A 23,196-nucleotide genomic window follows, 5' to 3' on the forward strand; every position below is an offset into this window, starting at 1 on the left:
GCCAGTCCTCAGGCAAGGAGGTGGATCTGAGGGACAAGTTACACATTTTTGTTAGAAGATCAGGATTTCACATTTGAGTTCTTTGAGAACTCTCCAGTGAATGCCATCCAGACCTGGTGATTTGGCAGTTTTTATTTTGTCTATTAGGTCAATAATTTTGTCTCTCATCACCACTATCTGCCTCAGTTCCTCAGACTCCCTTCCTGAAAAAGTTTGTATTATACTTTAAAAAAATATTGAGCCAACTTTGTCCCAAAAATCTCATTACTCATCCTTGGTATTATTTTGACATTTCAGCTAGCTGTTTATTAAGCTATTAGAAACTCAGTGTTATGAAGATGTTTAATTTCATTTTCCCCAGGAACACTTTAAACTCATAGCTTGTGAAATTTGGCCCACAATCAGAGAAAACATTATTGAAGGTCCATGCTGAAAGCAGACCTGGCCTGAGACATTTCACGACCTGAGACAGAGGACAAGATGGCACTACCCTCCCCAAACAAACCCCCACAACCCTCTACATACAGAGGCTGACCAAACTGTCAGTTAGATCTTACTCGAACACTGGCAACATGACAGTGTCCTTCACACCTGAGGACAGCAGACTTGATTAGGGGGCAACAAGTCAACACTGTTCCTTGTCTCCCAGCATCTGTCACCTGAATTAGGCATCTCACTTTGCCTAATGGTAGGAGCAGCCCTGGGTGAAAAAATATGTATTACTTTTCACAATAATAGCTGAAGTTTCCAAGTATTGTATGTATGTGTATGTGTGTATGAAATTTCTTTTAAAATGTCCCATTTTACCTTAGCTGGTTCAATAGGTAAAGTAGTGTCAATGGTGACATCTGTTAATAAACTGTTCTTCAACCTTGGGTCCCCAGATGTTGTTGGACTACAACTCCCATCATCCCCAGATAGCATAGTCAATGGTCAGGGATGATGGGAATTGTAGTGTATCAACATCTGGGACCCAAGGTTAAAGAACAGTGTGTTTATGTACTTAACATTGGTGACAAGGACAAAGCTTTTGTATGTGATTGGTCATCATATATCTCTCTGATCTGGAACCTTCATGAGAAATTCTTACTTTTGCATGTCTGTAGTTCTGCCGTAACTTGCTCTTGTATCAAAACAACAACAATATGCATCTATTTCTATGCATACACTATATTTTATGCCACCAGTACCATGAGTTGTGGTTCTATTCCCATTTTTGTCTGCTCCAAGCAAGATTGTGCATTATGTGCCAGTAAACAATGTTTCAATGTCTTTCTTCTGGCTGCTGGACAAAACAGTTTTAAAATGGTTCTCTTCTGCATAATAAATATCTGAAGTGAAACATTCTGGACTAAAAATTCTCTGTAAAGGTCTTTAAAGTGCAAATGAAAAGCCAAATTTCTTGGTAGTCTGAAGGACAATAAAGCTTTAAAAAAATGAATCCAAAGTCAGTTCCTTAGAAGTCCAAGAATGGTTGTTAACCAGTTCAATGTTGGTTTAAAGGTCTGTTTAAACGCATATTCAAAGCCACACTTCTTAGTAATCTTAAAGAAAACTAAGCACATCAATTCAATGCTGCTAACCTAGGTCTTTAAAATGTAAATGGTAAACCAACTCTCTTACAACATAACTCTACTAGAAGTAAAGCCTAATGAGTTTAATGGAATCTAATCCCAGTCTCAGGTAAGGGTATATAGGACTGCAGCCTGGGTAATCCAAAGTAATACAATCAATTCACTGCTGGGGGGTAGTATTTGAAGTGACAATGAAGTCAATTGCCCTTCTGTCCCAGCACAAAACAGAACTCTGCTCTGTGCTACTATGCATCTAACCTATATTTATTTTACTTTCTTTTTAAATCAACAACTTTATTTCACAAACTTAAAATAAATAGAAAAGCATTAGACCAAATCCAATTATACCTACAGTGAAGTGCTCTTAAATCCTGATATCACAAGAACAATTGTGTTATTTTAATTTAACCAATTAAACACTTTAACCATTAAAACTTATTTTTAAGAATGTACTCCCACCACTTTTTACAATATATTTAAAGAAAAGAGAAAGTAAAACTTACATTCAATATCAAGATACATGCTCTTTTGGTGCCCACCAATTCTGCTTGCAGCTTCACAGTCATATCTTCCTGAATCTGACAACTGCACATTTTTAATATGCAGTGATGATCTTCCTTGCTGCCCTTTGACTTCTATCCGACCATCTGGGCTCTGTTTGTAGACATTCAAGAAAGAATTATGTAATTTATTTTGTCTTAATTCATTTTGTCCTAAACACTACTAATTATCATATCTGAATCCATTTTACCTTTTTTTAAATACCATGTAATTTTGGTAAATCATATTTCACCTATTCTGGTGTTTTAAAATAGCACTATTTCTGTAAAGTCAATATGTACCTCAGTGTTTGTTTTGCACTTTATCTTAAAGAAATAATTGCATGCTGTTACGGCATTAAAGGATCAGTTCTCATCCCACACAGGGCTGGTTCTCCCAGATCTCTTATGATTACAATCTATATCTGGCGGTGAAGCCAGGGATACTTAAGGAATTTGATATTTACAAGGGCTAAGTGATAGAACAAATGCTTTCTCACAAAGGTCCCAAGTACAACGTGGCATCTCCACATGTAGCTGGGAAGAGTCTTGTCACAAACTGTGGAGAGTTGTTCACAATCAGTGTAGAGAATATTAGATGGTCCAATGGTCTGGCTCAGTATAAGAAAGGTTCCTGTATTCCTATGACATGTGGAACATAGCTCTCCACCAGAATTTGCAGGTCTCTGAATTTAAATACATCTTTCGAGTTTTAAAAAATAATACACATTTAAATATGCACTTTGATGAAAAATACACATTTATATATGCATTTTGAGAGGATTTTTAAATTGCAGATTAATGCAAATATGGAACAGAACAGAATTAAGGGTAAATACATGTGAAAGTTACACAGAAGAGAAACAGAAATATTTGGGCATGCCTTGGCACAGGAAAAAATCTCTGTCTTGCATTCATTCCTCCACAGTGTATATAGTACAACATTTGATGAAAGGCTCATACACAAATTAGACTATTTGGTCCTACCTGTAAATGGATCTTCTCCATGCATGTAATAATGACAACAGGTGAGAGGTGAGCTCTCCTAGTGGTTTCAGGCAGAGTAGCTGTTTATTTTTAACTCTTGTGGCTTTTTCTGGCCTGCTTAGCTCAGTTCTGATAACAAGCCACATCAGAACGGATAACACCAACATAAAAGTGACAGCACATTAAGAGAAACATAATACAAAACTCTGCACACCAAACTGGTAAAGAAGATTATGCACCTGAGAAAATTGGATAGAGTTAATTATGCTGGTAGGCAGCTCCCAATCTAAAAGAAACTAGGGAGATGCCTTGATGTCATCATTACATGCATGGAGAAGACCCATTCACAGGTAGGACCAAAGGGCCTCTTCTCACATGCATGTAGATGACATAAAGTGGGACATATCCAAGCTGGCCCATGTAAGGTGGGAAAAAGAACACCAAAAAATGGTGGAGCTGCCTATGGGCATGGTATAACCTGATGCAGGACAAGCCTTCCAAATGCTGCCTTAGCTGAGGCATGAATGTCTACTTTGTAGTGTGTGAGAAATGTATTGGGACTGGTCCAGGTGGCCGCCAGACTAACCTGCAAAGGAGCATTTAAGGAGAAGGCTGCCAAAGAAGAGGTGGCCCTAGTAGAATGAATCAAAATTTTGGTTGGCAGTTGTAGGCAAAGGGCAGTATTGGCCACCATGATATAAACTTTGATCCACTGAGCCAACATGGAGGAGAAAACCTTCTTGCACAGAGGATCCAAGAAGAAGGATACAAAAAGGGACTCTGGCAGAAGGGTTTTGTTTGAGAGATGTAAACCTTCAATGCCCTACATACATCTAAAGAATGCCAGATCTTCTCCATTGGGTGTACAGGAGAAGGACAGAAAGTAGGAAGAATAAGCTCTTGTTGGAAGGGACACAGGACTCCAGGAAGAAATGAAGAATTAGTATACAGAATTACCCTATCCTTATGAAACACACAGAAATGCCTAGCCACAGAAGAGCATTTCATTCAGAAGTCCAGCACATATGATGGCCACTATAAACAAAATCTTGAAGGACAGTAAACATAAAGACACCAGTTTCAAAGATATGAAAGGAGGCTTTTGCAGAGCAGTAAGAACTTTGTGCAAATCCCAAGTTAAAAAAAATGTGTTGGAGGCAAAGATAATGTGCCCCATGCAGGAAGCATTTCGGGAGAGGGTGAGTTCCCAAAGGTTCACTTGGATCCTTACATGAAAGGGCAAGTTAATGTGGAGGTCTGATGCTTTACAATGCTAGATTTGAGACCCAACAAATGACCGTCCTGAAGGAAAGACAAAAGTTCAGTGATGCCAGCTTTTTTAGGATGAACCCTCGTCTTTCTACACAAGCAGAATACTTTCCACATTGCTTGATATGTATGCAGGGTGGATGGAAGCCTGGAGGCCAACATAGTATTAATGAGAAAAGGGGAAAGACCCACCTTGATGAAGTGCACCCTTTCAATTTCCAAGCATAAAGAGCCAACCAAACCATATCAAGATGAAGAAAAGTGGCCTTGAGATAGCAAGACTGAGCACAGTGATAGAGGCTAGGGAGGAGGTTGATCAGTTTGGAGAACCAGGGCCTCTGTGGCCAGAAGGGCACCGCCAGCAGAATCATCACCCTCTCTTTCCTCACCTTCTGTAGGACTCGAGAGAGCAGTGGAAACTAGGGGGAAATGTACAGAAGTCTGCACAGCCAGTGGAGGCCAGGGTGTGCACCCCCTCTGCTAACGGCAGTACATACTAGGAATAAACCTGGCAACTTGCTAATTTTCTAGATACAAGAAGAGATATATGCAAACTGTCCCAAAGCAGTCCACTAACATACGGAAGACCTGAGAATGAAGCCCCCACATGCCATTGAGAAGTTGCTTCCTGCTCATCCAATTGGCCTATACGTTGTCATCTCCCTGGAGATGTTCTGCTGTGCTCCAGATGCTGCTCCACCTAGTGGAGAAGAAGAGAGGCTTCCTGCTGAAGTGACGCTACTTCGATTTGCCCTGACAATTGATGTGGGCTTTGGCTGTCATGTAGAATGATGCCAAAGTTATTCTGGAAGGGGAATAGCAACCACTAAGGGGATGCATGTGACACCTCATCCAGGGGGTGACCTGAATGGAATAGAACAACTGGCACAAGATCTGTGCTAGCAACATAAGATCTACTGATGACTTGTGGAGGATGGGCCTCACAGCTGACTGGATCTAGGTGACTCATTTGGAGAGACAGCCATGAATCCCAACTATATATCTATGAGTACCCCTAGGTGGAGAATGTAATGTGCCAGAAAAAAATACTCTTTTCTGCACTGAGTAGGAAATTGGCATCCTTCAACCAGGCTAGGGTGATCTGAAGGTCCTTTGAAGCCTGAGCCTGGGAGGGCGAGTAAATCAGGAGTGCAGATGTGAATTCCTTGAAGACATAGATGTGCCATCAGAGTAATCACAATTTTCAGTTAGGTCAATTAATGAGAGGAAGTCCCCAATACAAAGAGCCTGCTTGATGGAAATCAGGGTCCTCAACCTGAACCTGTGATAGACAATTAATTGCTTGAGATGTCAGATTCAGAACTGACCGGACCAAGTTACTGTGTTTGAGCACTGCAAAGAACAAGTAATAGGTACCTTAGAAGAGCTCTCCCTCCTGCAGCAGGTGGCAGATTGACTGCTGAACCCTGTTCTTCTCAGGATTAGTAGAGACTGGAGAAGTGAAGAGGTTGAGCTGAGAATTCCAACTGCAGACCCTGCCTGAGGGTCTCCTGGACCCAACAGGAGTGATGGACTGCCACTTGTGAGATAATTTGTGAAGATGACCCCCTACTTGTTGAGGCATGGTATCAGAATTGGTGCTTAGACTGAGAGATGGAAGCAAACTTTCCTTGGAAGTGTGGTAGTCCCCTACCTCCGAGGCAAGGCCTATTCCAGAAGGGGTGGGAGGACCAAACATGCACACCTTTCCAGAGGTCCAAGAGGTATGAAAGGATTGGGGAAGTTAATATGGATGGAAAGACCGCTGAAAGGCATGCCTGTTGTCCTGTTTCTGACTAGAAGGCAAGTTCTTCTTCTTGTCCTTAAGACTCCACCAGCATTTCCTGCAAGGTGGAGTCACCAAAAAGCTTTCATCCCATATAAGACTCCTTAGCCAAATTATAATGAGCCTCTGCATCAGTATCCAGTGGCAAAGCCAAAGAGCTCCCCTTGAAAATACCACCAGCGTTAGAGCATGAGCTGAAAATTGAACCACATCTACCGAGGCATCAAGCAACTAAGGCAACCAGCTGAGAGATCTTCAGGAGAGACTTGCAAAGTCTGGCAGGGTCTTGCTGGGATACATCCAAAACGTCCTCCAACTAGAGCAGAGGCCCTGGCAAATAGCAATGCAGAACATGCCACTCACACCAACAGGGTGCAAGCCTTGTGAGTGTGCCTGAGACCCATATCAAGCTTCCTCTGCAATGGGTCCTTCTGTTGTGCCTTCAAGTCTTTAGGGTTAAGAGATTTGTCAGGAAACCAGCAATAGTATTTTTTACAATGGCCCTAGACTTTTTATATTGCAAGGGAGTGTCATATTCCTCCTTGATGACTTTAGGCAGCAATGAGGGAAGTTTAACCAGCTTATGCTTAGGGGTGGCTTCAGAACTGACTACTAGCACCCTGGAGAAAGCAGGGATTGGAATTTCATCACGGGATATTAAGTCTAAGGCTTCCAAAGTTTTACACAACAAAAGCATTTGGTGGGCATCCTGAAAAAGGTGATTAGTAGACGTTTTGTCCACATCAGACTCCCCATTCCATCCCTCCTCATACAGCACAATAAGATCACTGTCAGGGTCCTCTGTGGAAACCTTAACATCCTTATCAGCTCTAGCAGTCTGCCTTAGGGATGTTTTTCCTCTGGAAACCCTATGAGAGTCAGAAGACTTGTGGAATGCTGCCATGGAATGCTGAGACCTGGGAGGTGGGCAGACTGAAGTTGTGCATTGTCCACCTGAACACTGTTTTGCTGGGAACAGATGTGTATGCACTCTAGGGCGACAGAGGTGAGAAACAGAGCCCTGGCAGGTGCTAGAAACAAAAGCACAACAAAAACACTTGCAAAAAGACCAACAAAATGGTGCATTACAGACAAGCATTTCTGAGGAACAGGGAGAGGACGTCAGGGAGGGCTTCTGAGTAAGGTTTCCTCAGAACTGTGGACAAAAATAACCACAAGCCAGAAAAAAAATACATTTTGAAAAAGGAAAGGGGTAGCCAGAGGAAAGAGGGGAACAGAGACACAAACTGAAATGGGGTTTTCCCCATTTTTTGTTTTTGTTTTGTATTTACAGAGAAGGGAAGAATAGTAAGAAGCAGGGACTGAGGAAAAAATGGAGTCCCACTCTAAAGGAACAAGCATCACATAAAAGTGGGAAAACAATATCACAAATATAGACAGATGCACACACACAAAAAAACCCAACAAGCTTGAACAACAGATGGCAGAAAGCTCACAAGACACAACCACACTAGGTGAAGACAGAATGAAACTGAGCTGAGAGAGCTATGGAAATCCAGAAGGGTAAAATGAATGAATGAATGAAAATTTGAACAGTGATTCTGCTTTCCCATTCGGAGAGTTCAACTCAGACCTGATGTCATCTACATGCATTGGAGAAGTCTGTACTCATATCGGCATTGAGTGGGTTAAGCCTACATGTGTAAAGGCATGTAGATTGTGTGCTCTACATCATCAATCCGTGTACTATATACTTTATGCCCTTTGCATGGTACCTGGAACAGTCAAGAGGCTGAGGCTTGCTCCTGCATTTCCATACATGTGGGACATTGATGCTGTGGCCATTAGTAAACAGACATACATTCACTCTCTTTAAAGAATAGCATGGAAGTTACTCAATGACTATAATGGTTTTATAGAAATGCATGGAATAAAATAGTTCTAATTGTAAGTATCCTGGTATTATTTCCAAATCTCTACCAGAAATGTAAAACCAGGATACTTAGAATGAATCAGTCACATCCCCTCTAAAACACAAAATTTCACAAATAAATTTGGAAATAAAAACATCCCAGGATATTTTCATTTTAATAAGGTTGACATGTTGAAAATGACCATGAAAAATACAGATGGAAAAATGTAAAAGAACCATGTTGGCGTGTGTGTGCCAAAAACCAGTGCAAACTACAAAATGCAAGTAAGCCTTCCAGCATAGTGTAAACAGAAGGAGTTAAATATTATGACTGTATACACGACTGCTGAAGACAGTTGCTTTTATAAAAAAACAAAAAATTGTGACGCATTTGCCATGAAACTGCATGTACTCTCTAGATTGTGTAGTCTTATTTGTAGTCATACTTAACTTGTATTAAACACTATATAAATAATAAAGTGTATTTTGTTGTTGTTATGTGCCTTCAACTCGACTACGACTTATGGCAACCCTATGAATCAGTGACCTCCAAGAGCATCTGTCATGAACCACCCTGTTCAGATTTTGTAAGTTCAGGTCTGTGGCTTCCTTTATGGAATCAATCCATCTCTTGTTTGGCCTTCCTCTTTTTCTACTTCCTTCTGTTTTTCCAAGCGTTATAATCTTTTCTAATGAATCAGGTCTTCTCATTATGTGTCCAAAAATAAAGTGTATAGAATGTTGTAAATAATGTACAAATAATCAGTAGTGAATACAGTCTAGAGTAAGTACACTAAAGTGCCTGTGAAACTAATGATACAGTTAAGTACCCAACTGATTTCAACTGCATTCAAACAATATTTCTGATTTGTATACAGTGCCAATTTTATGTTTGCAGAAAAATGTGATACACATGCATCAAATGGGGTTTGGGAATAAGAGCTCCTTGCTTCTCAGCCTTATCTTAGTATTCCATTTATCTATCAATCTATCTGTCTGTTTATCTGTCTAATTTATATCCTGCCCTTCCACCCAGTAGGAGCCCACATGACTTTGTCAATTCCCCTCCAAACCTTACTTATAGGACACAAATAGAGATAAGAGTCAGCAGTATTGTTTGCAATTCTTTGAACTGCAATAAATAGTCAATGAGTTATTTTGAACAACTGCTGCTAGAAAGCCTGACCACTGGCTTTCTTCAAACAACAAACAGAGGCTGCATTCAGACATGGGGTTTATTGCATTAGTTTAACTGATTATAAAAGTACCAGTTCTGTCCCGATTTCTAACATTCCTTTCACATTGAAGTACCTGTTGCATTAAGGAATTGTGGCTTTTTGATCGATGCAATGCCCTATTGTGCTAAATTTCATTTACACCACAACAAACAACAGACTTGTTGCCATTGCCCACCCATTATGCACATGCACAATGCAGTTCCCTGTATTCCAAAATACCAGAACAATTTTTGTCAGGTGAATTGACTCAAGCCTAAAGGGCAGGTACACAGTACATGCCAGGATACTGTCATGTGAGTGGGTGCAGCAATCACAAAACTTCTATAATTTTCTGGGTTTCAAAGCTTGCAAATAGACTATTTCTGGAATCACTTATCTAGATTTCTGAAGATGGCTGTTACATCATGTGAAATATCAAACAAAATGTGGAAATTATGAGGTAAGGAATCGTTGGGGGAATGGAATTAAGTGCAACATGCCTGAAGCCAGAGTCCAAATATCAAATAAAAGTCTAATAAGCTGAAAAGTCACAAGTAATATCAGAGTATGTAAAACAAACCTTTACACAGTTATGTGAACGTAACAGAATGAACAATTACAAGCATGTATTTTAACATTATACAGAAGAAATGTATAATATAATAAAATTGTTTATAATAATATTAATAACTTGGTAAAGATTTAACAATAAATACTTCAGGCTGCATTCCTCAGCACACTTACTTGGGTAAGCCCTACTAGTTATTGTTTTAATTATGCTGTGTTTTTATTTGCTGTAACCCAAACTGATTTTCGATACGGCCAGTTCATTATCTGTACCGCAGTCTGCTCTGCTCCTGGTCGTTTTTGCAAGGTATGGAACTTCTCCACCTTCTGCCACCAATTATGTAATCAATTGATTACTATATTGACCACTTGGTGATGTCCACGTGTACAGTCATCTTTTCGGTTGCTCAAAAAATCCATTTACTAGAAACAAATTATTGGCTTCACAGAATTCAATAAGTCTTTCTCCTGCTTCTTTTCTATCTCCTAAGCCCCATTTTCCCACAATCCCTAGTTCTTCTCTGTTTCCTACTTTTGCATTCCAGTCTCCCATGATTATCATCACATCTTGTTTTGGTGTGTGATCAACTTCCTCCTGTACTTCTGCGTAAAATCTCTCCTATTCTTCTTCTTCTGTGTTTGCCATTGGAACGTAGACTTGGATGATGGTTATGTTAATAGGTTTCCCATTTAACCTCATCGATATCACTCGCTCAGACCTTACATTGTAGCTCATAAATGTAGCTCCGCTTACCTGTGAAAGCAATGGGAGGCGGCAGCGCAATTGCGGCCCGGGGTGAAGCCACAGAAGCCATGGGAGGTAAGGCAACGTCGTGCGTTGCGCTGAGATGACGCACGATGTGCTGCACAGAGGGGGCGGAGCCAATGGGCCTCTTTAAGCCCACGCCACATCCTCCGACTTTCTCTTGGCTCGCGACGCCCACCCCGCCCTCCCTCTTTTACAGTGTGCCCATGGTCGCTTCGGGGCCGAGTAGGAATTTTTATCCTGACCACCCTCATTGGCAGGCAGGTTTTTTTGCCTACTCCACACTTTGGGGGATGGAGGAACATGGGTTAGGGGGTGTCGTGCTTAATAGGTTTATTTTGGCTAATTTGGCTAATTTGGTTCAAATCAAAATATTAATGGGGACATGTTTGGCACACGGGTTCGGTAAAGTGCGGGAGGGGAAATTAGTAACGACAGCTAGGTGGCCCCCTTAGGCACCTTTGAAGGTGAAGGGTGGTTCTGGATGCCTGTCTCTCAGGGTTTTACGGCCCAAAGACAGGGTATGGGCTGCTTTTGGGGCCAACTTACCTCATCCACCCGAGGGTTCTACGGCCCCGGGGCTGGGTGACGTAGGAAGGTCTCCCTAGTCACCTAAAAGGTGTGGCCGGGGCAGGGGTAAGCAAAAGGGGCTTGCCCTTGGCTCCAGCAGGGGCTGGTCACCCGAGAGCTGTAGGGCAAGCTGATTGCCTATTGTTAGTTCCCGCACTTAGGTTTCACCTCTGCAGGTCGCTTTAAAGTTTTGTTTGAATTTAATACAGTGGCCCTTTATTCAACCATAGCTGCTGTTGTCTGCGTATTATTTCACCCATCGACCGCAATTGCTTTTGCTACATCACTTCTCACTATTAAAGCAACCCCATTTCTTCTTAATTTCTCATTTCCTGCATAAAATATTTTGTTGTTGCCTGATTGAAAATGTCCCATTCCTGTCCATTTTAATTCTTTCACGCAAAGTATTGTAATGTTGATATGGTCCATTTCTTCCTTGACAATTTATAACTCTCCCTGGTTCATGCTTTTCACATTCCATATTCCTATTGTGTGTGTTGTACAACTCCTGACTCTTCTTTCGCATCTGTGCACATCAGTCTCTGGGCTTCCTTTTGGCTTTGACCCAGATGCATCATTTGTCACAGCACTACTCATACGTCCTTTGTTCTTTCCCAGTAGCTCAGTGAGTGCCCTCTGACCTGGGGGGGTCTCATCTTCCAGCACTATCTTGTGTTGCATTTTGGATATTCTGTTCATAGGGTTTTTGTGGTAAGAGGTATTCAGAGGTGGTTTACCATTGCTTCCTCTGAGTTTGGATGCATCTTAGTCTGGTGTCTCAGCTTTGACCATTCTGCCTTGGGTGCCCCTGCTAGACTCCCGACGGCTTTGCTCTCAGCTTCTTCAACACTCTCAAACCCCCTCACCACATTAAGGAGTGCATCCTAAAGGGGGTATAATGTTACACAGATAAAATCAAATATATAATAGCAGAGTAAATGTAGTTTTGTTGCCTGTGATAACAAACTTCTCTTTCCATCCACAGTACAAAATTTAGATAGATGTTTTATTTATTTATTTTAAAATACACACACACACACAATATATAATAATTTAAAGAAAAACCTCAAGGGCATTTTAAATGAAAAACAAAATAGTAAAATATACTGTGTATTAAAATACAATTAACTGTGCAATATTATACACATTTACCTGGGAGTATGTCTGGGGCTTACTTCTAAATAGATTTCATGTTTGCACTGTTTCCAAAACAGCAGTATCAAAATTACATTCCAAACAAAAATAAAAATATCAAGACAGATGTCAGTTAGACAGACATCTAGGAACTTCTACACTCCACAAAATCATGTTAGCTATCACTCATTAATAATAGGATCAGATTAAAATCTCAATGAAAGCTATCTAATTTATTTTCAGTGGGTTGTATCCAATAGCATCCATTTCAAGAAATCCTCCAACAAACTGCAACCCTTTGTACCATATCCCATACTGTTCAGAAGGTCCCCCAACTCTGGGGAGAAGCTCTTGAAGGGATGCACTGGATAGGAGGAATTGGCACTGCGCAGCTGTTCCATTACTGAGTTGAAAAGATCAGTAAAAGGTAACATGATAGAGGTGTATAAAATATGCATGGTGTGGAGAAAGCGGACAGAGAAAGGTTTTTCTGCCTTTCTCATAACACTATAACTTGGGGATATCCAATGAAGTTAAATATTGGAAGAGTCAGTACAGACAAAATTACTTTTTCACATAGCTTGTAGATAAACTTTGGAATTTGCTACCATGAGAGATAATGGGGGGCATCAACCTGGATAACTTTAAAAGAGGATTAAACAAATTAATGGAGGTCAATGTTATCATCAGTTACTAGCCATGATGGTTATGTTCCACCAGAGCTTGGAAAAGTTACTTTTTTGAACTACAACTCCCATCAGCCCTATGCAACATGGCCACTGGATTAGGCTGAAGGGAGCTGTAGTTCAAAAAAGTAACTTTTCCAAGCTCTGTGTTCCACCTCCACTGTTGAAGTAGGCCCCTGAATGCCAGTTGTTGGGAATCACAAGTTGGGAGAGAGCTGCTGCACTCAGGTCCTGTGTTTGTGCTTCCAACCGGCCTCTGGTTGGCCACTGTGAGAAGAGGATGCTGGACTTAATGGGCTGTTGGCCTGATCCAGCAGGCTGTAATTTTCTTAGTGTAAAGCCACCATTAAATACAACTCAAATAATTTTATACTGTATAGATGTTTGCTGAGAAAGGATCAAGGCTGGTCGTGCTATTAGGCAGAATAAGCCAGCTGATGTGGGGTGTTATGAAAAAGCAGCAAATTTGTAGTTATTTATTATTATTGTATTTTACTGCCCAGAACAGCAAAGGGTGCTTGTGGGATTTTTTGTGTCAGGTTCCAGCATAACTTAGATGTCTTTGGATACTTTGCCCCTTGATATGGGATTTTTTTTGGGGGGGGGATTTGCTGCTCTGCCTCAGGGAGCAAAATGTCTTGCGCCATCCCTGGAAAGTATGGGCAGTATAAATGGAAGGATATGTCGGTTCTCCCAGTTTCTCATTTTTCCAGTCTTAAATTTAGTTCTCCACATTTCTACACCAATCTGTGATTTTTTTTATTTAAAAATGTTCGTGAAAATTCTTCAGCATTTTATTGTGAATTTCTCCTAGTAAACATATTTTGCATGCTGTTTTGTCTACTATATACATATTCCAAGCAATTTATTCTAATATAATGCATTTTGTATGCTGTTTACACTAATATATTCATTTTTATGCACACTTCCGCCAATATTTGTATTTTTCTAAACATTGTTTGGTTAGAGAACTGTAGCTCAAAATCTGGATAAGTGCGAATTTTGAAGGATAGCATATTGTTCTCATATTGTTCTGGAAAGTCCAGATTTGATAGATTTGGCTTTAAATGACATCTGAATTGAATTTTTCCCCCATCCATAATAGGGATGTACTTAGAATTTATTTTGCATCTAAAGCTGCAGAGAAATTTAAAATTGAATCTGATGGCTCTTGCTTGGATAGATAATAGAGAGATTTGTGGGTGTGAAGGTTGGAAATCTCTGGCTTTTGCAAGGCTAAAATGTAGTCCAATGTGCAAAGGTAAGAGTCACATCTGGTGCTTTGCTTCTGTCCCTATCCACCACTGGTATGTGAGCCATGGAAGATCGCCCATGAGAAAATCTTGCCCTTGCACTTAAAAGTTCCTCACCCCAACTTAAGAAGATTAAATCCACTTCAAAAAATCTTACCCAGAAATAGAGATATATTCAATGAGCTTAAATGTTCTTAAAAGTAAAATCTGTTATTTTAAAATGTGCTAATGTTTTAACTCTGTAATTTACTATGTAAACTTCTTCAGGATTCTTGGATGGGAAACAGTCTAGGAATTATTTTAAGAAATATTTAATAGGACATTGTGTGAAAGAGGAATGGGGAACCTGTCGCTCCACATGTTGTTGAACTACAACTTCCTTCATCTCCAACCATTGGTCGTGCTGGTTGAGATTATTATTGTTCTGCCCATTCTATATATCCTTGTCAAAAATGGATACATCCTTTTCAGGGGGTAAATTAGCTGTGGATATGTTTTTAATCAAGAAGTTGTGGACCTAAGCGAGAGTATCAGTGGTGTCCTCTAACTGGGTTTCTTTATGCACAATCCTAAGAGCTTAATATGCCACTGCAGCTCATAAATTTGGGCTATAAGGGGAAAAAAACCAAGGTTCTTCACATAATTAAAAGTAGAGTTAATAACTAAAACAGGTAAAGGTGTCTCCGCACTTATAGTGCGAGTCGTTTCCGACTCTTAGGGTGACATCTTGCAACGTTTACTAGGCAGACCGTATATATGGGGTGGGATTGCCAGTTCCTTCCCTGGCCTTTCTTTACCCCCCAGCGTATGCCGGGTACTCATTTTACCGACCACGGATGGATGGAAGGCTGAGTAGACCTCGACCCCTTTTACCGGAGATTCAACTTCCTCCTTCCGTTGGAATCGTACTCCGGCCGTGAGCAGAGCTTCAGCTGTGTTACTGCCGCTTACCACTCTGCGCCACGGAGGGTCATGAGTTAATAACTAACTGAATTCAAAATAAAAATCATATTCAAGACCAAGCAAATTGAAAGATTTAATTTGTATATCTCTATACTTTAATGCAAATCTGCATAATATTTAAAACATGTTATTACTTGGTGATTAGGTCTTTAAGATTGCAGAATCAATTACTTATGCTGAAATTTCTTGGTTAGATCCAGACTTATTTATACTTACAGCAGACCAACTGAAATTATTTATTTATTTATTTATTACATTTATATACCGCCCCATAGCCGAAGCTCTCTGAGCAGTTTACAGCAATTAAAAACAATAAAAACAAATATACAAATTTTAAAACACAAAAAACCAATTTAAAAACACAATTAAAAAAAATTAAAATAATTTAAAAACACATGCTAAAATGCCTGGGAGAAGAGGAAAGTCTTGACCCGGTGCCGAAAAGATAACATGATGACTAAATTAAACTCCACTGATGCATTAGCCAGCATAATTTACATCAGGATAATTTATGATGGTGTAATTTACCCTTTTTCCAAACTTCATTCAGGAGTATGGCTACTGCTGGCCGAGCTGCTCTGAGCCTGGCATAGGGAAAACAAGCTTTAAAATAGTTTGATTTAATGCACCCTTTTTGCCAGTTATACTCCTGCTAGGTTACTAGATCATGTGACAGAGCTGAACAGAGTTTGGAATAGTGTTAAGTCACCCCCCTTGCCCCTACAACATCCCTTTTTTGGGACTTACTACAACCTCGGCTCAGCCAGTTTTGGCTCAACCAACTGAACCTCATCTGAGCTGGGATGAGGATTATGCTGGCATATCTCTGGCTAAAATAGGATGAAGGACTTCAGCCAGGATAGCCCCAGCTGAGCACAGTTGGAGATCCACCTATTCCAAACTCCACTCATCCCACCAGATCTTGGGTTTGGATTGCACCCTGCATGTGGATGCAACCCCCTGTGTTTTCAATAGCATTGTTTTAAGAAATTTAAGATTTAATTACTTGATATTTTTCTATTGTTTTCAGCACCTAATTTCCTGATAATTTACTGCATTTTAAAATAAAATAAAATTCTGTCTCCTTGTTGCAATTTATTATTCTTTCCACAATAAGACCCACGGATCCTCAGGGCATAGTGAGGTTGATGAATTACAAATAATACAGATATTTCCAGATTCCATGGAACATAATCCAGCTTCTTGGAGTTTGTAAACCAGAACTCTCTAACTGATGAGCGAAGGGTCCTTTTTCCAACACACGAGTATGGCTCCTAGTTTTAGTTTTTATTAGCTACCTCTAAAGAGGACTTAGATGGGAATTACTTGTTGATATTCAGTTATAAGACTATTCAAATTACAATGGACTATAACTCAATTTAATTTATCTGTGTCTGATGCTTTTGAAGTTTGCTTTGTTTTGTTTTGCAGCAAATGTGATAAAATTGTAAAATGCTCAGATTGTACATTTTTAATTGGGTGGAAGATGATATGCAATGTGAGAACAGCTGCAAGCAGTAATGACTAATTTGTGCTCAGATTATAATATCCTTAGTAAGATTATTTTCTTTTGTTCAAATCTCAGTGTCCATGAATAAGATTCTGCAGACAATTATATGACATAGTTCAAGGAGAAGGAAAAAATCCTTTATAAAGAATAAATTCAGAAAATATGGTGGTGTTTTTACTTGGTCCTTAGTAAATGTTTGAATATTATTATTTGATCCTGTATAAGAACTACATAGTTATTGTACTATAGGTTGATTTTGGTTCTCACTGTTCATAACCATGATGCATTTTCAACTGCATTTCTCTGTTAGCAACATGATCACTTGGTTTAGATCTAAAGAATGCCATGTGTCACCAGCTATAATGACAGGAAATAGAGCTCCAGTGTGTATAATACTGCCATTTCTCAAATGTATGATGTATGTGACAATATTGGTTTCTTGATTATACTACAAGCCATCCCCCTCAAAAAGGCAATATTTAGTATTAACAGTCATTAGGAATTGAGTAGCTACAATTGCCACAAGTATAGATGGTAGGAGAGCCAAAGCAAGATGGTGCCTGAATTGTATGCTTAGTATACAATTAGTTCTTCACTGCTACTATTTAATTCAGTTGCTGTTTAGTTAGCAGCCAAAAAGGTAGCTGCTGAGAAAGTCAAGTATATGGCCTACTCAGGTTTACTGAATTTCAAACGGATCCAGAATCCTGATTAAATGGCACTGTCTTTGAAGTCCATGAAATACACACATTTGCCAAGAAATATATTGCATGTTGTATGGTTGACAAACCAACATCCATTGGAGAGATAAATAAAATAGTACAGACACTTGCAAGTCAGTCAGGCTTCACTGTCAGACACAAGGTAGATCAACTATAGCAGTAAGCTAGCTCCTCAAGCAGAAGAAAAGCAATGTAGTCGAAAAGTGCTATCTCAATTGAAGGTGTTATGAAAATTCCAAAACTTGAAACAGATGGCCAAGACTTCCTAGGCTGAAAGCTACCTTTGATGAGCAAGGCGTGTTATTCACAACAACCACCAATGTGGAGAAGCTGATGGAAGCTCCCTTCTGGTTTATGATGCAATATTCACAACATTCCCCACATTCTTCAGGTAAATGCATTCTATTCAGGTACACGTTGGAAACAGCAGAAACTCCAGAGTTTTGCCATGCATATATTCCTTGTTGTGTACTGATTTAGTCATATTACACCTGAGTCTTGCACTTGATCGAGATTATTTTTAAAAAACTGGAAGACCTTGAATGGAGTCTACAAGTGCACTTTATTTCTCAGTTTCATGCAGGTACTAATCATTGCAACATACTACAATTTCCTTAATGGTTTTACATGTTTCCCCCCTTAAGGGAAGAAATTATTTGCAGTAACCCATTTAAGAGATTATCAATATTTAAATCACTACATGAAAACTCACCCTGAAGCAAAAATATTTTGTTGCTTTGGCTTTCTGTCCATCTGTAGACATAGCAGCTAATTTTAAAGATTTCAAAGTAGAAATGACATTTTGCATGTACTGAAAATTACCTGATAGTTATCATTACATACAGGTACAATACGTATTGAGAACATTAGACATAATTTAAGAAATGGTAGCAATATGAGATACGATTAATCACTGCTTTATGCTGGTGTTTTCATACAACATTTTGGTCGGTTATAGAAAGAGGTGACACAGGGCATTGTACATACCAAACCCAATACTACTTCTTCTGTTCTTGAAAGAGCTGACATTGGTGTGCCTGTAATTGTAGGAAGGTAAAAAAGGAAAATAATGAAGAAAAATGATACTTTAAATGTTTCCCACAAATTAACTCAAAATAAGACTAAAAAACAGGGGAGAATGTTTTCACTGGCGATACAAAATAAAGCAGCAACAGTAATCATCTAGAATAGGAAAAATAGGCAACATTGGTGATATAAGAATATTAATGTAATTGAAATTTGCCATTAGATATTGCCAAAAACTGCTCTGGATTTTTCAATCCTAAGCAGCAGATTGGACGGGGGGGTTGCAGAAAGCTGCTAGGGAGGGATGGGGCTAGGAATTGCCAGAAATTGCCTCCCTCTCTGTTCCACTGACTAATGCCTCCATCAGTGGAGCAATATCCTTTATGTCTGGAGATGTATTCTACTTGAATGGAGTTCTCAAAGCAACTAAACACCTATTTAATATTCAAGTTTGCAAAAATGTATGTAATTTCACTATTTTGAGCAAACTGAACTTGTGTATTTTTAAACAATTAATCAATTGTTATATTGGAGGATTGGGATTTGGAGTATATTGTGATTTGTGTGTGTGTGTGGGGTCTAATTTTATTTATTTATTACATTTATATACCGCCCCATAGCCAAAGCTCTCTGGGCGGTTTCTAGAAGAGAGGTGGATGAAATTACTACGGAGCAGAACTCTGTAACAATTACTGCCTGATTTTTACAAACCAATCAAGAAGCCAAATCTAAGCATTTTGCATAAATGTTCCATGTATTCTTCACGGAGCTAGAAAAATGAAAGCATATCTAAAGGTTTTTCTAAGAACCATCAGATGATCAGAGGATACATGTGAGATACAATTACAACCACAGACATTCTGCATATTGGGCTCCTCTGGGAGAAATTTAATATAATAGTAATCCTCCTCCTCATCAACTAACATTTGTCATGCTTAGAGCAGACTCATAGAAATCAATAGATTTCAGTAACTCGCCCATTATTTTTAATAGGTCTACTCTGCAAATGATGTAGTTGGATATTACCCCAAATAACCAACACTGTCAGTTCCACTGGTTATGTTATTACACTCGCAAGAATGAAAACAACCTATGGGTTTATTAAACATCACCTTTTAAAATACAAACAAAAGAGAAAATAAATTTTAGATACTACTCTTTAATGTATTGTCTTTCTCATATTTATTTTATTCCATGCATCATGTCTTTGAGAATCATGGGTATATTGGCCACAGCAACTACATTGTATAGATGCATAATGATTTTTTTAAAAAATGCAAACAAATGCTCTATGTCAGTTACTAGAATCTTAATATCCTTTAGTCACTGATTAATATCTTCACACTGTGATAGCAGTTGTAGGAAAAAAATAGAAATTACCATGCCAATTATTTAAAACAGTATTTGCAGTCATAGTACCATAGTACCTATTCACTTAAGATGATGTACTATAATTGGAACTGTACCAGCAGCCATAAACATCTACCATTCCACCTTCCTTTCAGCTATCCTAGTGTATCACATCTTATACCCATAAGAACATAAGAACATAAGAACAGCCTGCTGGATCAGGCCAGTGGCCCATCTAGTCCAGCATCCTGTTCTCACAGTGGCCAACCAGGTGCCTGGGGGAAGCCCGCAAACAGGACCCGAGTGCAAGAACACTCTCCCCTCCTGAGGCTTCCGGCAACTGGTTTTCAGAAGCATGCTGCCTCTGACTAGGGTGGCACAGCACAGCCATCACGGCTAGTAGCCATTGATAGCCTTGTCCTCCATGAATTTGTCTAATCTTCTTTTAAAGCCATCCAAGCTGGTGGCCATTACTGCATCTTGTGGGAGCAAATTCCATAGTTTAACTATGCGCTGAGTAAAGAAGTACTTCCTTTTGTCTGTCCTGAATCTTCCAACATTCAGCTTCTTTGAATGTCCACGAGTTCTAGTATTATGAGAGAGGGAGAAGAACTTTTCTCTATCCACTTTCTCAATGCCATGCATAATTTTATACACTTCTATCATGTCTCCTCTGACCCGCCTTTTCTCTAAACTAAAAAGCCCCAAATGCTGCAACCTTTCCTCGTAAGGGAGTCGCTCCATCCCCTTGATCATTCTGGTTGCCCTCTTCTGAACCTTTTCCAACTCTATAATATCCTTTTTGAGATGAGGCGACCAGAACTGTACACAGTATTCCAAATGCGGCCACACCATAGATTTATACAACGGCATTATGATATCGGCTGTTTTATTTTCAATACCTTTCCTAATTATCCCTAGCATGGAATTTGCCTTTTTCACAGCTGCCGCACACTGGGTCGACATTTTCATCGTGCTGTCCACTACAACCCCGAGGTCTCTCTCCAGTTCAGACCCCATGAGCGTATATGTGAAATTAAGATTTTTTGCTCCAATATGCATAATTTTACACTTGTTTATATTGAATTGCATTTGCCATTTTTCCCCCCATTCACTCAGTTTGGAGAGATCTTTTTGGAGCTCTTCGCAATCCCTTTTTGTTTTAACAACCCTGAACAATTTAGTGTCGTCAGCAAACTTGGCCACTTCACTGCTCACTCCTAATTCTAGGTCATTAATGAACAAGTTGAAAAGTACAGGTCCCAATACCGATCCCTGAGGGACTCCACCTTCTACAGCCCTCCATTGGGAGAACTGTCCGTTTATTCCTACTCTCTGCTTTCTGCTTCTTAACCAATTCCTTATCCACAAGAGGACCTCTCCTCTTGTTCCATGACTGCTAAGCTTCCTCAGAAGTCTTTGGTGAGGTACCTTGTCAAACGCTTTTTGAAAGTCTAAGTACACTGTACCCAAGCTTTCAAAATGTGTATGCCTTTTACCAGCAAAACTTGCAATACAAACTTGGCTATTTTTATATCTAACAAGTTTACCAGTAGCCATATGAGATAAAGAATTCCATGCACCTGAGTGTATGGGATTGCATGCAGGCAAGTAAGAGGGCTGGCAGAAGAGGATACAGAGTTCCTTGTCCTTCCTCTGATAGAAAATTGGTAGAAAATAAGTTTCTTTTAGTAGACTGTTAAGGTGCTATTGTCCTGTGTTTCCATGCTGTCTGTGGAATAGAGGACTTCACAGGATGCTAGTAGGCTAGTAAATTTTTCAGGCTTCTTTATAAAGCAAGATTATGTCCCCCCCCCAATTTATTTCCCATTCTCCTAGGTTGAGCTCCCACCACATCTGGTGATGTCCCTGTATAATAATTACATTAGTTTCACCTAGTGAAACAAACAGAAGTGACAAAATTTACAGACAACATACACACATTCCTCATGTTAAATCCCAGGAAAATAAAAAGAAAGGGTTCACACTATAGTAATAGGTTACAATTCGATTCTCAACTAGGGATGTGGGAGAAATTTAGTTAAGTTAGTATTTAAAGCTGAATTTATCAAATTCACTTCCTCCAAAACAATATGAGAAATAAAACAGAGCTATTCTTCCAAAATCACACTTATCCGAATTTTGTGATGCAGTTCTCCATCCAACCAATGTTTACAACAAATGCATATATAAGGGAAAAATGTGTGTAAAAATGAAAATATTAGTGAAAATAATATGCGGAACTGTGCTGTATTGAGAAATTGCTTGCAAAATGTGTACATTAGTCAAAACTGCATACAAAAATGTGATTATTAGGAGAAATTAACATGAAAATGCTTGTGGTTTTTTTTAGATAAACACAAATGGTGGCAAAAATGTGAAGAACCGAATTTAAGAATAGAAAAATTAGAAACAGAAAGAACCAACATGGGGAGACCCTTCTATCCCTATTCTCAACATGCTGTAGAACGATCAGATTTTTTACAGCCTATCCTCTGTGAAATTCAGTGGAGCGGAGGGAGAGAAATATAGATTGCTTGCATAATACAATGTGGTACATTAGAATCAAGTGATATAAATTGAGGTCTGTACACTCTTAATTCCCCTATATGTTCATGTTAGTGATAACCACAGTGCACAGAACCAGAAACGTACCATTAGTCCCCCCTCTCAAAATAAATAAATAAATAAATAAAAATGCCCTAGATACTTTGATCTCAACTGTGAAGAAGAGACACTTAATTGGATCTTACTTTAACTCTTTAAATGTGTATAACATTTTTTTAAGTGTTGGATTAAAAAGGGCTGACCCCTTCCAATATGGTCGACATATTTCCAATATGGTCAACAGCTTTCAAAATAAGTTGAAAACTGTCAACAACTGCTTCCTCAATTTTGGATCATCATCTTTGCTAATATGTGGAATAAACAAAAATCTTTACTCAAAAACTAGATTAAACAGGAAAGCTGGGAGGAAGGAAGATATATTCCAAGAACAGTTGATACAAGGAGGTGCCATAAACACTTGTAGATAGAATGAAGCAACATGGTCAGATGGCCTACAAGAAACAGGATGAGAACATGTCTTGAAAAACTTGATACAGTAATGTTCAAGGACCGAATCAACAATAGCTGAGAAGGTGGAAGCAAAGAATGCCCAATTCCACAGGACATCATTTCCCACGCAGTACAATACTCATGAGAATCAGACAACATAGTTGCAACCAACTCATATGGGATTCCCAACCAACCTATATGAAATTTCAGTTCATAGAAGGAAATGTGCAAAGACAAGCAAATGCAATTTTCTAGTTCATGGAAGAGAACATTTGTATTTGTAGTTCTGTCTTTGCATTGCTCAGCTGCATAGATAATTTTCATAAAATATATTTTTGCAAGTGGAG

General features: G+C 39.3%; 1 protein-coding gene across 3 annotated transcripts in view; it reads right to left on the bottom strand.

Moving 5' to 3' along the window:
- The window catches only part of NCAM2 (neural cell adhesion molecule 2), a 534,690-nt gene that overhangs the window by 136,863 nt on the left and 374,631 nt on the right, over window positions 1–23,196 (bottom strand). For all 3 annotated transcript variants that reach the window (XM_061627895.1, XM_061627894.1, XM_061627896.1), the window contains one exon: window positions 2,078–2,228. In XM_061627895.1, coding sequence (XP_061483879.1) covers window positions 2,078–2,228 — 151 coding nt within the window. The remainder of the gene's footprint in view (window positions 1–2,077; window positions 2,229–23,196) is intronic.

This window comes from Rhineura floridana, chromosome 5 (assembly GCF_030035675.1).
Source record: "Rhineura floridana isolate rRhiFlo1 chromosome 5, rRhiFlo1.hap2, whole genome shotgun sequence".
NCBI classification, from domain to species: Eukaryota; Metazoa; Chordata; class Lepidosauria; order Squamata; family Rhineuridae; genus Rhineura; species Rhineura floridana.